The sequence below is a fragment of the Gobius niger genome (assembly GCF_951799975.1).
Source record: "Gobius niger genome assembly, chromosome: 18".
Taxonomy (NCBI): domain Eukaryota; kingdom Metazoa; phylum Chordata; class Actinopteri; order Gobiiformes; family Gobiidae; genus Gobius; species Gobius niger.
In genome coordinates this window covers 12,207,940-12,222,759 of record NC_136869.1, presented here as the reverse complement: position 1 = coordinate 12,222,759, position 14,820 = coordinate 12,207,940, and the positions used below count along the sequence as shown (strand labels likewise).

Below are 14,820 nucleotides of genomic sequence, written 5' to 3'. Positions count from 1 at the left end.
ATCTCGTCTGTTTAAATTAGTTACATAATGTTTACCTGATTAGCAGTTAGGGCAAGTTCATGGAGCACAGTTTGTAGCCTACATAAAGTAATCTAAAGTGCTTTACAGAACAAGAAAAGAGTGTAGGCTACATAGAATTACACAAATTGTAATGTAAACAGGCTGATATAGAAAATGATTCCATTTTAATCTGTCTCATTCAGACCGAGACACAAGAAATAAACATGTGCAAAAATATCAGTGTGTAATTATTGGTCCCGCTTCTAAATCAGTCACAAAGTTCAGGATAGGTAAAGTTTTTTAAGTATATCCATGTTCAGATAAACACATCGATGGTGCTGTGGATGCCCCTCCGACACAGTGGGCAGCTCTGATAGGTGCCACCTTGTCCCAGCATGAAGTCTTTACAGCCTCCGCAAAGACAGAGGTGTCTGCAGGGGAGCAGGAGCACGGTTTTGGGCTGGTCCTGGCAGATCACGCACCTCTCCTCTTGTTCTGAGACTGGTCTGGTTGACGGCGGTGACGACGGGGTGTCTGGCCTCCTCCACTGCTGCTGCTGCTGCTGCTGCTGGGGCGGCGCCTGCTGCTGCTGTGTGGATAAAGTCAACACTGAGTCCATTATCTGCAGCCAAAGTTCGTGCATCATCCTTTGCAGAGGTTGGATTACATGGCGTCCAAAGAGATCAGCGGAGGGAAGCCCCTGAGCCACATAGCGCCCCAGTTTGTGAAGTATCCGAGAAACAGAAAGCGAAACCACCCTGCGCGTGTCCTCCGGATTCATGTACGCAAAGGCTATCACCGATATAACCACGACAACAATCATTATCTGTACGAGTAAGTACACCAGGGCGTATAGACAATACAAAACCCATGTCGAGAGCGTCCACAGGGACCCGAGGGTGCCGAAGCAGAGTGCGCCTTTGAAGAGGAAGCTCGGAGTGAAGCGCCCATAAAGGACAAACTTTCCCAGACTTTCTGCGCTTAAGTAGAGCAGGAGGAAACGCGCAAAGCCAGAGCCTTCGTAAAGTAAAAGCAGCAAACGTAAAAAGCCGAGGAACCTCCCGACATCAGAGCAAACGAGTTGTACCAAATCCATGGTAATGTCCCACACATATACTGACAGTTAGCTAGCTTGTTGCCATAGTACTTTTGGACTTGGTCCTACGGAAGCCCAGCAGCTGCCCCGTGACTCACCTTTGAGGCAGGCGCGTGTTAATTAATTTTTACCAGCTGGCCTGTTTCATTTTTATTTAGGCAATAGTTATACACTCATGAGGTGCAGAACTATCATTACAACAACAACAACAACAACAACAACAACAACAACAACAACAACAACAACAACAACAACAACAACAACAACAACAACAACAACAACAACAACTGAAGTGATTGAATAAATTGATTGATTTGACCAAAAAAGTTCAAGTGGGGACGTAATTTAAACACAAATAATATGAAAATCCTGATATCTCCAAGGAATTGTGCACCATTTTAAATATCCATCCATCCATTTTCTTCCGCTTTATCAGGGGCCGGGTCGCAGAGATGCCCAGACTTCACGATCCATGCAGACCTCCTCCAGCTGTTCTGGGGGGACCCCGAGGCGACACCAGGCCAGCTCGGAGACATAGTCCTACCAGCGTGTCCTGGGCCTTCCACGAGACCTTGTCCCAATAGGACATGCCTGGAACACCTCCCGCGCGAGGCGACCAGGAGACACCTGAAACAGATGCCCTAACCACCTCAGCTGCTCCTTTCGATGTGAAGGAGCAGCAACTCAACCCCGAGCTCCTCCAGGTAACTGAGCTCCTCACCTGATCTCGACGGGTGCGGCCAGCCACCCTGCGAAGGAATCTCATTTCAGCCGCTTGTTTTCGCAATCTTGTCCTTTCGGCCATTACCCATCTTAAATAGGCAAATTAAATTATTATTGACTCTTTTATATATTAACTTGCTGCCAACACTTACAAATCTATTCTCGGACGACAGTGGCACAGTTCATGATCAGAGGGCCGGGGGTTTGAAATCCCAGCTCCTGAAAATGCACACTGTTGTTGTGTCCTTGGGCAAGACACTTCACCCACTTTGCCTCCAGTGTCTGCGTACATTGGTGTATGAATGAGAGAGTGGATGGGTGACCTTGATGAAGTTTGGGTCTGATGAAGATAGAAATAGAAAAGCGCAATATAAGTTGAGACCAGTTACCATTTTGATCCCGAGTTGAACGTGGCCTTTCTCTCTGGATTTGGCAAGTTCTCCCCGTGTCTAGTAGGTTTAAACCGACCAGACACAGGGTTTCCTTTATGAGAAGCCAAGTAGCCTACACCAGGCTCCCCCTCCGTTTCCAGGACTCTCCTGGAAATTAGACCCCTAATCTCCTTGGAATTGGTTAAATAAATAAAGCTCCATAGTGAGAGCCCATGGAGTAACTTTTTTCAACTAGAGTGAGTATTGATAGTATTGATAAGAGTAGCTGGCTGGATGGAGAACAGCGGCTAGTGTTCGAGTTCCTTTTTGCGCACCATAACTTCACCTTTTTATTTAATCAATTTCAGTGTTGTCTGTTTATGACATCAGTACATAACATAACAACTTCTCTCTCCAAGAGGAAACTGCTGTTGCTCAAATTCACACACACTGCTATGGGTGACCAAAACTGCGGGTGACCAAAACTGCCGAAATAATTAATTAATTAATATGACTAATTATTAAAATGCGGTATCACCACAAACTGTGTGTGCTGTTTAAATGCTGGAGTAAAAATATATATAAAATGTATTAAACGTCTCTTTTTTTGTTAAAATAAATAATAAAAGACAGATAGTTAATTCTGTTTGCATATGAATCTTTAATTCATTTTCTTTCTTTATTTATTAATTAATGTATTTATTTATTTCCACTTTTATCTTTAGCCGCTTTTTTTTTCACACTCAATATTATTCTTTATTTGATTTCTGTCACCTCATGCAAATGAGGGGACGGACTTGAGAGAGTTAGACCTGTGCCCTGGCATGACTTCTAGGATTAACCAATGACTGTAGCGAGCCCGCCCCCTTAATTTGCATGAGGTGAGAGAAATCAAGTAAAGATTAATGTAGGGTGTAAAAATAAATCGTTGACTGAGATAAAAGTTTAAATAAATAAATGCATTAATAAATACATGTATAAATAGAAGAAAGAATAAATAAATGAAGACAGAAAACAATTATATGTTTTTATAATTTTTATTTTATATTAATAAAACAGATGTTTAATAACTGTTGTATATATTTTTTACTGTAAAAAATAAAGTGACTAAAAATAAAAGTGGAAATAAATAAATACATTGATAAATAAATGTATAAATAAATTAAAGAATGAATATATGCCGACAGAAATTGATTATATGTCTTTATTATTTTTATTTTATATTAATGAAACAGATGTTTAATAACTATTATATAGATTTTTGGTATAGCATTTAGGCAGCAAAAAAAGGACTTTATTTGTTTATGTAAACCCAAAAATAGGATGTTGATTAAAATAGAATATTTTACCGTCATACCGCCTATGCTATGCCCAATCCCGTCAGACCTTGGAAGCTAAGCAGGGAAGGGCCTGGTCGGTACTTGGATGGGAGACCGTTTAGTAACACCAGGAAGCCTAGCGAATGTAGTGAGTGAGTGAGTGGTTGGTGGTGGTCGGAGGGGCCGATGGCGCAGACTGGATGCCTCTCTTCCGTCAGTCTACCCCAGGGCAGCTGTGGCTACAATAGTAGCTTACCACCACCGAGTATGGAGTGAATGAATAATGCAATGTAAAGCGTCTTTGAGTGTCCAGAAAAGCGCTATATAAAACCAATGCATTATTATTATTATTTTTTATTTTTTTTATTTCAATGTTTGCAGTGATATTTTAATAATTATTCAACAATATATGTATTAATTTATTATTTTGACATTTTTGGTCCCCCATACAAGAACAACAAACAAATGGCTTCACAAATGTTCTTTATTCAAAGATATATGTATCTCCCATTGAAAAAGTCTAAATACCTGATGAAAAATACGACTGAAAAACAGAATAAACCGCGATGACTGTGGGAGTTTGTTAACCAAGTTTTTTTTAGGCCAAATCCATTGCAACACCTTCTCATCTTTGTTGAAACTGTGTGGTTTGATGAGTCTGTGAGATGGATAGTTGTTCATGACCAGTTGCTTTTATCAGGTAAAAAACAAGTTTTGAGGGCCGTCTCTTCAAGAGGAAGCTGCTGTTTATTGCTCTCAAATACACAAACACAAAAGCTGTGAGGACTTGTTCTGGTTGCCAGTCTCCACCATCACCAGTAAAGTGATTGGTTGTTTTTCTTACAGATCTGGGACATCATGGCACCTGGAAATCTGGTTTATCAAATAATATTCATTTTGCTGCTTTGTTCAGGTGAGCATTGTATTATATTGTACTGACTCTTTTCTGTTTCCATTTTTTTGGGGGTTTGGAAAAAAGGTAAATGTTAATGCGTTTTGTTTCTGTGGTGTCTTTAATTTCGACAAAGAACTCATGGTTGCAAAAGAAAAGCAAGATTCTTGTTATAGTGATTGTGTCAGATAAATAACGAGTCAAAACTATTATTACTTTATCTAAGTTATGTGTCTATAAAAAACAGAAAGGCCATTGGTATTTGTGAAAATACTCCGTATAACGACCACATCGACAGTGTGAACCATATGTTTACATACACTTTATAAAAAGACACATTTGCATTTTTTTCTCACTGTTTCACATGAAACCAGAATTAACTATTTTTTTTAGGTCATTTAGAATAAATGACCTAATTAACTATTTTTTTTAGGTCATTTAGAATAAAAAAATAAAAATAAAAAAATGTCTATTTGTCAAATGTCAGAAGAATGAGAGACAGAAATGTCTACTTAATCTTTTATTACTTTTTACAAACACTTACATACATTTCATTAATATTTGGTAGCATTGCCTTTAAAGGAATAGGCCACCGTTTTTACATAGTGAGATATGCTCTTATCTCACTTTAGCCGAGTTAATATATCCCCGTCTGGTCTTTGTCCGTGCGCTCTGCCAGGCAAACGGAGCACATACGCAGCCTCTCCCACATGTCACATAGCTCCAAAAAAGCGCACGATAGAAGCTACCAAGCTCTTCCACGTGTTCCCTATTTAAATAAAGTTACGTGAAGTGTTTTCATGCGAAGTATATTTACACAGAAATGTAGCATGTCGATTTTATAAGCAAATAAAAAGGGTGACTATATTGTGAGGCGTAATGATACGAGGAGCAAAACGTCCGCGCAGTAACTCCTAAAGACTTCCCCCGCTCACTTCCGTCAATAACCTTTAGGAGTTACTGCGCGGATATGACATGTGGGAGAGGCTGCGTATGTGCTCCGTTTGCGTGACAGAGCGCACGGACAAAGACCAGACGGGGATATATTAACTCGGCTAAAGTGAGGTAAGAGCATATCTCAGTATGTAAAAACGGTGGCCTATTCCTTTAAACTGTATAACTTGGGTCAATCATTTTGGATTTCATTCCACAAGCTTTTCACAATATTTGGGTGGAATTTTGGTCCATTTGTCCAAATAGAACTGGTGGAACTGAGCCAGATCTGTCGGCCTCCATGCGTGCACATGCCTTTTCAGCTCTGCCCATACTTTTTCAACTGGACTGAGATCAGGACTGTTGATTACCACTTCAAAACATTGACTTAAGCCACTTTGTAACCAGTCTGGCAGTATGCTTTGGGTATTTGTCCATTTAGAAGACCCATCTGCGCCCAAGCTTTAATAGGTCACCGTTTTTACAAACTGAGATAATGCTCTTACCTGAGCTCAGATGAGTTGATGTGTAGCTGTCTGGTCTTTGTGCGTGCGCTCAGTCATGCAAGTAGCCGAAAGACGTTAGCATTTAGCCTCTCCCAGCATAGGTATAGCTCGAAAAGGGGTTGAAGAAAACTCTATCTCTCATTCTTCTGGCATTTGACAATTTTTTTTTTTTTATAAATTCCAATTGACCTAGAAAAAACAAAACAAAAAGTGATTTCTGGTTTCATGTCAGACAGTGAGAAAAAAATCTGTTTTTTATAAAGTGTATGTAATTATATGGTTCCCGCTGTATCTTTATCTATCTATGATTGTTTTGTATGTTTTTTCAGATTATGCATTGGCGGAGTGTTTTGACGATGTGACTATCAATACACTGAGTCCAATGGAAGCTCTGAGTGGATCCTGTCTGAATATACCGTGCACATACACTACACTCATGACAATGGACAATACAAAACCCTTCACTGGCATTTGGTCTAAAAACACTCCTGCATATGATCCAAATGCAGCTAATGTGATTTCTGTCAGTGGCAACAAGTCTTACCCCATGGACATCACTGGGAACCTGATGAACAGAGACTGCACCACAACGTTCCATAATTTAACCAAGCACTATGAGGACAAGTATTACTTCAGAATAGAGAACGGACCAAATGAAGCAACAGCTAGATGTTCGTATCTTCAAATAAGAGTCAGAGGTAAGCTGGTTTCAATGGTTCACGGTACAGGGGATTTTGGAAACATAGACTCGCATGAGCCTTAGCCCTGTTCAGAGGTTGTTCTAGCGAATTCAATTTACCCTATTCATTGAAAAAATATATGTACACGGCTATTCATTTCATTACAGGTGTTTTTGATTTGGTGTAAAACATTGTGAGAGGTTATATCCTCAGACCTGACCAGCTCATCTCCATAGATGCTTTACTTAGACTACAGATAGTCAATATAAAGTAAACACATTAGGTCCTTTCCCAAATGTTTTTTTTTTAACTGGCTGCAAATGTAGTGATTGTTGGCATGCTTGTTATAATATATTGTTACATCCCCGTGATCCCAGTTGTAACTCACAAGTCTGCTGAGAGTTTCTGCCATTATATTTTGTTAATAACATATTAGAGGCTTTAATACTGTTTGACTTTCACAGATTCTCCCTGGAGCCCTTCAATAAAAGTCTCTGGTGAACAAACTGAAGCAGAGGTGGTGACGATAACCTGCTCCGCTGTCACTCCCTGTGCCCACGCCCCTCCTCAGCTCACATGGGACCTCCACCAAGGCACTTCTGACACCACAGAGACCAACCCAGACGGGACCATTGTCACTAAAACCAAACTGAACATCACTCTGACTGACTCCCATGATGGACTAATGATCAAATGCTCTGCTGTGTATCCAGTGAGAGGAGGAGTGGACAAAATGTCAGACAGTAACATCACTCTCAGTGTCACATGTGAGTGAACCACTGGAGCCAGTCTGTTGTGTTGATGCCACTGCTCTAACGCTGCCTGTGTGTCCTCAGATGGTCCTAAAGACACCTCAGTGCGGGTCAGTCCGTCCGGGACACTGTCCACAGGTCAGTCAGTGACACTGAGCTGCTCCAGCAGAGCCAAGCCTCCAGTCCAAAAGTTCACCTGGTTCAGACGCAGCTCACAGGGACCAGTCTCTGTCAGTGAAGGAGACACTTATAACTTTAGTATCTGTGATGGAGGAGACTATTACTGTGTGGCCTCAAATCCTCTCAGCAATGATTCATCTCAAGACATTCTTCTGAGAATAACAGGTAAGTTCACTGAGAGGTGGAGTTATATTTGCTAGATTGACTTTTCGAGAGCTACAGCAAATTATAATATGTTTGCACTTGAAAACACTTTTAACAAATCTGTTTCATTCACGTATGTGCAAGTAATTCTTTATGATGCGTGAAGTGAGGTGAGGCACTATTTTTCTGACGCTAAAACGCTGTGTCCGTTTTATATCTAGTAACGAGTTCTCCTTTCCATACACCTTGATCATTCCTGTGAAGGGTATAACTATATTCAATATGTATTAAAATAACTGTTTTATTTGAGCATTTAATCATAAGTTATATGAATTGAAATGCATGTGGAAAAAAATACATAATTAAATGTATATCCCAGATCATCTCAATGCTTAAATTGCCTTTAATAAACATTTCTGTTTATACTCCTGTGGCTAATATTGATATAGGAAAAAATAATCTAAACATTGATTCTCGCTTCACTGATGTATCTTTTAAAGTACTATACACTTGTGTCAAAGCTATGACTTACAGTCAGTGACAAAGACAACTAACAACCTTCAAGCTATTTAGATTGTTGACATGTTTTTCTCCTCAGACGCCCCTGGAAGCCCTTCAATAAAAGTCTCTGGTGAACAGACCGAGACAGAGATCATAACGATAACCTGCTCCGCTGTCACTCCGTGTCCCCGCTCCCCTCCTCAACTCATATGGGACCTCCACCAAGGCACTTCCAACATCACAGAGATCGTTATTACAGAGAAAAACCTGGATGGGACGATTATCACTAAAACCAAACTAAACATCACTCTGACTGACTCCCATGATGGAAAAATGATCAAATGCTCTGCTGTGTATCCAGTGAGTGGAGGAGTCGACAAAATGTCAGACGGTAACATCACTCTCAGTGTCACATGTGAGTGAACCACTGGAGCCAGTCTGTTGTGTTGATCCAGCTGAACCAGGACAAAACCGAAATGTTAATTATCGGCCCTGAGGCCCAGAGAGAGAAACTTTTACCCAAACTACAGTCACTCTCTATTAATCCTTCCTCACAGTTGAAGAACCTCGGTGTGATTTTTGACTCTGAGCTGACTTTTATTCCACACATTAAGAATATCACAAAGATCTAAAGAACATAGCCAGAGTCCGCCCCATTCTCTCTCGGGCCAATACGGAGACACTTTTATCACCAGTTGTATCGACTACTGTAATGCCCTGCTTTCTTACCTTACGAACCTTCACGGCCCCTTCGCTCCTCCGGCAGGGGTCTCCTAGTTATTCCTAAAGTCAACAAAAAGACTTATGGCGAGGCGTCTTTCCAGTATTACGGCCCTCGCCTCTGGAACGCCCTGAGGAGGAGCTCAGGGCTGCAGAGAACGTTCAAGTTTTTAAGAGCAGGCTCAAGACCCACCTTTTTAGCTTAGCTTTTAACTGAAAACAATTTATTTAATCCTAATATATGATATATATGGGAGGGTGTGCCAGGCGCATTGTTTTAAATGTTATAATCTGTAAAGCACTTTGTGATACCTTTCGGTATGAAAAGCGCTTTATAAATAAAGATTCCAGGAGCCAGTCTGTTGTGTTGATGCCACTGCTCTAACGCTGCCTGTGTGTCCTCAGATGGACCTAAAGACACCTCAGTGCGGGTCAGTCCATCCGGGACACTGTCCACAGGTCAGTCAGTGACACTGAGCTGCTCCAGCAGAGCCAAGCCTCCCGTCCTGAACTTCACCTGGTTCAGAAACAGCTCACAGGGACCAGTCTCTGTCAGTGAAGGAGACACTTATAACTTCAGCCTCACTGAAGATGGAGACTTTTACTGTGTGGCCTCAAATGGAGTCGGGAAGGAATTATCACCAATCATCCGCTTGCAAATATCTGGTATGTCAAATGCTGCAAAGTCATGGCCAAAACGGATAAGCAGACAGAGATATTTCAGCAGCACTCTTAGGCTTCTGCTTTTTAACTGTACAAAATAAATACAAGAGTTGTTGCCCGACTATTTTAGGAATATTGGAAAATGAGTTTATTCTATTTCCTTGACACTAATCACTAACACTGTGCTCATTTTGTCAGAGGATGGATCCAGTTTCTCATTTGGTTCGTACAACATAGTGAAGCTCTGTGAGATTATTCTGCTCTACGGCTCTCTGGTCATTTTCGAATGGTGAGGCTGAAAGATTTCATGAATGTTGACTAAATGGAAATAAAATATATTTTCTATGTAATGTCTGTGTTTATTGAATACCTTCTCCAATCATTCTGTTATTTGCTTTCAGCTGGTTCAGAGCTACTTATGGCAAGAAACCAAAGCAGGTGAGTTTTCATTATGCCGCTTTGTTTGTTGTGTTCAGTCTCTTTATAACTCATCAATGTGTTTTTACACAGAGGTCAGAGCAGACAGATGGAAACCGAGTCGTGGAAGCTCAAAGTTAAGTCACAATTGTGCAGCACTGAACTTGCAAATCTTAGTATACTGGAGTGTCTTTAAATACGTGCCTTGATTTATTGTTTTACTAAAGCTTATATTCAGCTATGGGCAGCTTACTATGTGCTCTCTCATATGACTGTAGAGCAATGTGTTTTAATGTAAAATGAATTTCTGTATTAATAAATAAAGTCCTTGTCATATAAGTAGTACAAGTACAGAGCTAAACATAGTTGTTATATTATATTTTTTGCTAATGCTAATTTCTTTGGCAAATGATATTTATAATGTATAATGTTTGGTTATAGTAGAAGGATTGAAATGGGGAACAAAGGCCTTGGCATTGACCCTGTGTTTGTGGAACACCTGCTTCTAATGCTTTAAGATATTTTATTGGAGCTGCAGCAACTGAGTCATTTCCCTTGTGGATTAAAAGGTTTTCTCAAGATCTATTCTTGTGCATCAAAGGTTCAACCGTCCCAAAATGTTTGTCTGGAACCCGGGGAAAGTTAAGCTGCATTTACCTGTTTTCTTTATTGTGCTGCACATTCATCTCTTATGTCAAATACAAATGTAGTTGATGAATAAATGAGTTTTTTTTTCTTTCAGGCAGTGTAGATATTAAGGTGAAGAGTCGCCTAGAATGTGAATGTGCCTTAGAGTCGCCAGAATTGCAGCTGTTTTTAACCTGGTTCATGGTCATGTATTGATAGTATCTCTGCAGTTACTGGGTCTGTCCACATGAAACAAAAACTGTCAGAAGGCTGTAATCTTCACCACAGAGTTAAAGGCGGTCACATTATAGAAACACTAAGGCATGATTGTATTTGTGTGTTCGCTTGAGGTAAACATGTTCAATCCAAATATTGACTAAAAGGTTTAAAATGACCTCGGACAATGCGATCTATCAGTGTCTTATTATTCATATACATGTTGTGAAAACGTGGCCAATGAGTGTTATTGTGGAAGATAATTTAACCTCATGGGAGAAGTACTGATGAAATGTGGAAGCTCAGAGCAACAGCTGAAACTTTATTCGTTCAGCAACTCCCGGCTTTACCACAGTACATCGGCTTCTACGGTAAGAGATCTGCATGAAAATTATTAGATGATATTAGGGCCAAAAACAACTCTTCAATTTGAACTACATTTGTGTTTAAGTTAATGTTGATGGAGAGTTGTTTGAATGGAAACAAAGATCAATCTTTTTCCTACACATTATTCTATGCAAGGAGGTTATTTTTGGTATATTTTGTAATTGTACCATACATTTTAAAGTTATACAAATTCATATCGTGCACTAGTTAGTTATCATAGACATTTTGTGCAGGAACTATAGGAGTTTGGATTCTCATTAACACAAATTTAGCATTTTGTGGTTCAGCCCCCTCAAGTGTAAAGAGGAAGCTTGTCTCTTATAAGTTCAAATTGCACAGCTGTGAGGATCCTGTAGATGGTTTTCTTCTGTGGGTAAGTTCACAGTTATTTGTGAAGTTAATATTTAAATGATCAACGTTTATTGTTGTGCTGATTTGTGTTTTAGCAGATGTTGAGAAGGATCATGGCAGCGCCGTGTGTGAGCATATTAACTCAAGTGATACTGATGTTACAGCTTTGTCCCGGTAAGCTACTGATGCCAGTGTTCACCTTATAAAGATGAAGTCAAGATCCACAGGGAGCTTTTAACATCTAAACATGTCCGGGAGCATTTATGTGAGAAGACGGAAATATGAACTGATGAATTAATACAATCACATGCTTTTAGAGGTAATAATGACAAGAATATAATATCCTCTTATTTTGTTTGCGGGAGAAATTTTGCAACAGAAAAAAAATATCTGTCTGATTTTTGCTAATTGTAACTGATTGAATATGCAGCCTTACTGTAAAGTTTGTTTTACTGATTTGTAAATATGTTTTCTAGGTGCTTTAGACGCCTGCAGTGCACATTTGTATGTAACAACACCAGGACGTCTTGAAGCTCTAAGTGGATCATGTGTACAAATCCCATGCACCTTTACCCCTAACCCTGAATCAGATTTTGATGTTTCTAAATCAGTTGTTGGAGTCTGGATTAAAAAAGATCACAATTTTGGCCCAAATCAAGAAAATGTGATCTTTAACAGCAGTCTCCCGAACAACATTTATCCAATGAACATCACTGGAGACCTGACAAAGAAGGACTGCACGACTTTGTTTTCAAGTTTAATCACAGCGTATTCAGACTTATACTTCTTCAGGATTGAAAACGGACCTTATCTGACCTCAGCTGCTTGTGAACGTCTTCAAATAACAGTGAAAGGTAAGAGTTTTAATTGTTTAATTTTGTAATACTGTGACATTTAGAGGAAGTTGGAACTGTAAATGGTAAATGGTTTACAGTTACTCCTGTTAAATGATTATTACTTGCAATAATGTTTTCAATAATTGTGCAGATTCTCCCTGGAGCCCTTCAATAAAAGTCTCTGGTGAACAGACCGAGACAGAGGTGTTGACGATTACCTGCTCCGCTGTCACTCCCTGTCCCCACGCCCCTCCTCAGCTCACATGGAACCTCCACCAAGGCACTTCTGGCATCACAGAGACCAATATCACAGAGAGAAACCCTGACGGGACCATTGTCACTAAAACCAAACTGAACATCACTCTGACTGACTCCCATGATGGACTAAAGATCAAATGCTCTGCTGTGTATCCAGTGAGTGAAGGGGAAAAAATGTCAGACAGTAACATCACTCTCAGTGTCACATGTGAGTGAACCACTGGAGCCAGTCTGTTGTGTTGATGCCACTGCTCTAACGCTGCCTGTGTGTCCTCAGATGGTCCTAAAGACACCTCAGTGCGGGTCAGTCCGTCCGGGACACTGTCCACAGGTCAGTCAGTGACACTGAGCTGCTCCAGCAGAGCCAAGCCTCCAGTCCAGAAGTTCACCTGGTTCAGACACAGCTCACAGGGACCAGTCTCTGTCAGTGAAGGAGACACTTATAACTTTAACTTCACTGAAGACGGAGACTTTTACTGTGTGGCCTCAAATGGAGTCAGGAAGGAATTATCACCAATCATCCGCTTGCAAATATCTGGTATGTCAAATGCTGCAAAGTCATGGCCAAAACGGATAAGCAGACAGAGATATTTCAGAAGCACTCTTAGGCTTACGCTTTTTAACTGTACAAAAGAAATAGAATTGTTGCTACTTGCTATTGCTGCGACTATTTTAGGAATATTGGAAAATTAGTTTATTCTATTTCCTTGACACTAATCACTAACACTGGGCTCATTTTGACAGAGGATGGATCCAGTTTCTCATTTGGTTCATACAACATAGTGAAGCTCTGTGAGATTATTCTGCTCTACGGCTCTCTGGTCATTTTCGAATGGTGAGGCTGAAAGATTTCATGAAATATGTTGTGTTTATTGACGACCTTCTCCAGTCATTCTTTTATTTTCACATTTCTTTCCAATTACGTCATTTTTATCCTCCTTTAATAGTAACCATTGCTGTTATTTACTTTCAGTTGGTTCAGAGCTACTTATGGCAAGAAAGCAGAGCAGGTGAGTTTTCATTCTGACACTTTGTTTGTTGTGTTCAGTTTCTTTATAGCTCATCAATCTGTTTTTACACAGAGGCCAGAGCAGACAGATGGAAACCGAGTCATGGAAGCTGTGCAGCACTGAACTTGCAAACTGTAGTGCCTCCATGTGTTAGTAGTATTTGCAAATCTATTTTTACTGGAGTTTCTGTTAATAGGCCTATGCCTGATTGAATATATTACTAAGGCTTTGATTCAGCTATGGGCAGCGAACTTATGTGTTTCATTTAGAGCAATGTGTTTTAATACGGAAGTGTCATGGTCTCACTGGCGTATGTCGGGTCGCCAGTCAGCCGGCTGTGCCACAAGAAAGCCAGAAATCTAAGTTACCTATGTAACTATAGTTCTACGAAATGTGTGCGCCGCCCTTAGGCTGCGCTATTGCATATCTCTCGGAAGCGCCAGCTTCCCGCCCTGAGAGGATCAAAGAACTGACCGCTCCAATCATACTTGGGGTCCCACTCACCCCTGACCCCTATAAAAGGGGGACTCTCCCTTCAATCGTCTCCTTTGAACTCAGCCATCGAAGAGAGGTCGTGCCTGCTGGGCCCGTAGCTAAGGGCGGCGCACACATTTCGTAGAACTATAGTTACATAGGTAACTTAGATTTCTACTTCAATTGTGTGCTTGCCCTTAGGCTGCGCTATTGCATAAAGCAACGCGCAGCCGTGGCCGACCAATGTACTCCCAGCAGGCATGGTCTCGCATGATTGGAGCAGGCCCGTGGCAACTCTATGCATCCCAGGGAGCGGCTCAACGCTCCCTAGGTAGCAGGGGCTCACGGGCAGGGTGAGGGGCAGCCGATAGCCGTTAACAACGCCAGAGCGCCTCACCCCGGAAAAAGACAATCAGAGGACGCCTGCACGAGCCGCCTCTCCCAAGAGCGCTAGTGCAGACTCACCCCTGATAACAAGGGTGGCCGAAGCCGCCTCTCCCAAGAGCGCCGGCCACCCGAGGAAAAGATATTGGCCAGTTCGGCCAGGGCGCCTCTCCCAAGAGCGCCTGGCATTGAACCAACCATGCAGGAAAAACAGGAGCTCAGAAGCGTCTCTCCCACCCGCCATGGTGGTCTCCGCCTCCTCGAACTCTTCGCGGGACAGCTGGTCACGACCGCGGATGAGCTTGTCCAGAGAGGCGGTGAGCAAGGCCATATTGTTAGCTAACGCCACGACCTGTGCAGCGTTAGCGTTACAGCGGTTA

General features: G+C 41.3%; 1 protein-coding gene across 1 annotated transcript; it reads left to right on the top strand.

Moving 5' to 3' along the window:
* Positions 1-667: 667 nt before the first annotated feature.
* On the top strand, positions 668-13,725 carry LOC306977899 (B-cell receptor CD22-like; the record flags this gene model as incomplete). Its single annotated transcript, XM_079576338.1, has 9 exons — positions 668-834; positions 6,369-6,538; positions 6,985-7,287; positions 7,357-7,617; positions 8,195-8,512; positions 9,223-9,483; positions 9,679-9,769; positions 9,882-9,918; positions 13,655-13,725. 9 exons carry the CDS (start codon positions 668-670, stop codon positions 13,703-13,705), a joined length of 1,659 nt encoding a protein of 552 aa, XP_079432464.1. The 3' UTR covers positions 13,706-13,725.
* Positions 13,726-14,820: the final 1,095 nt, after the last annotated feature.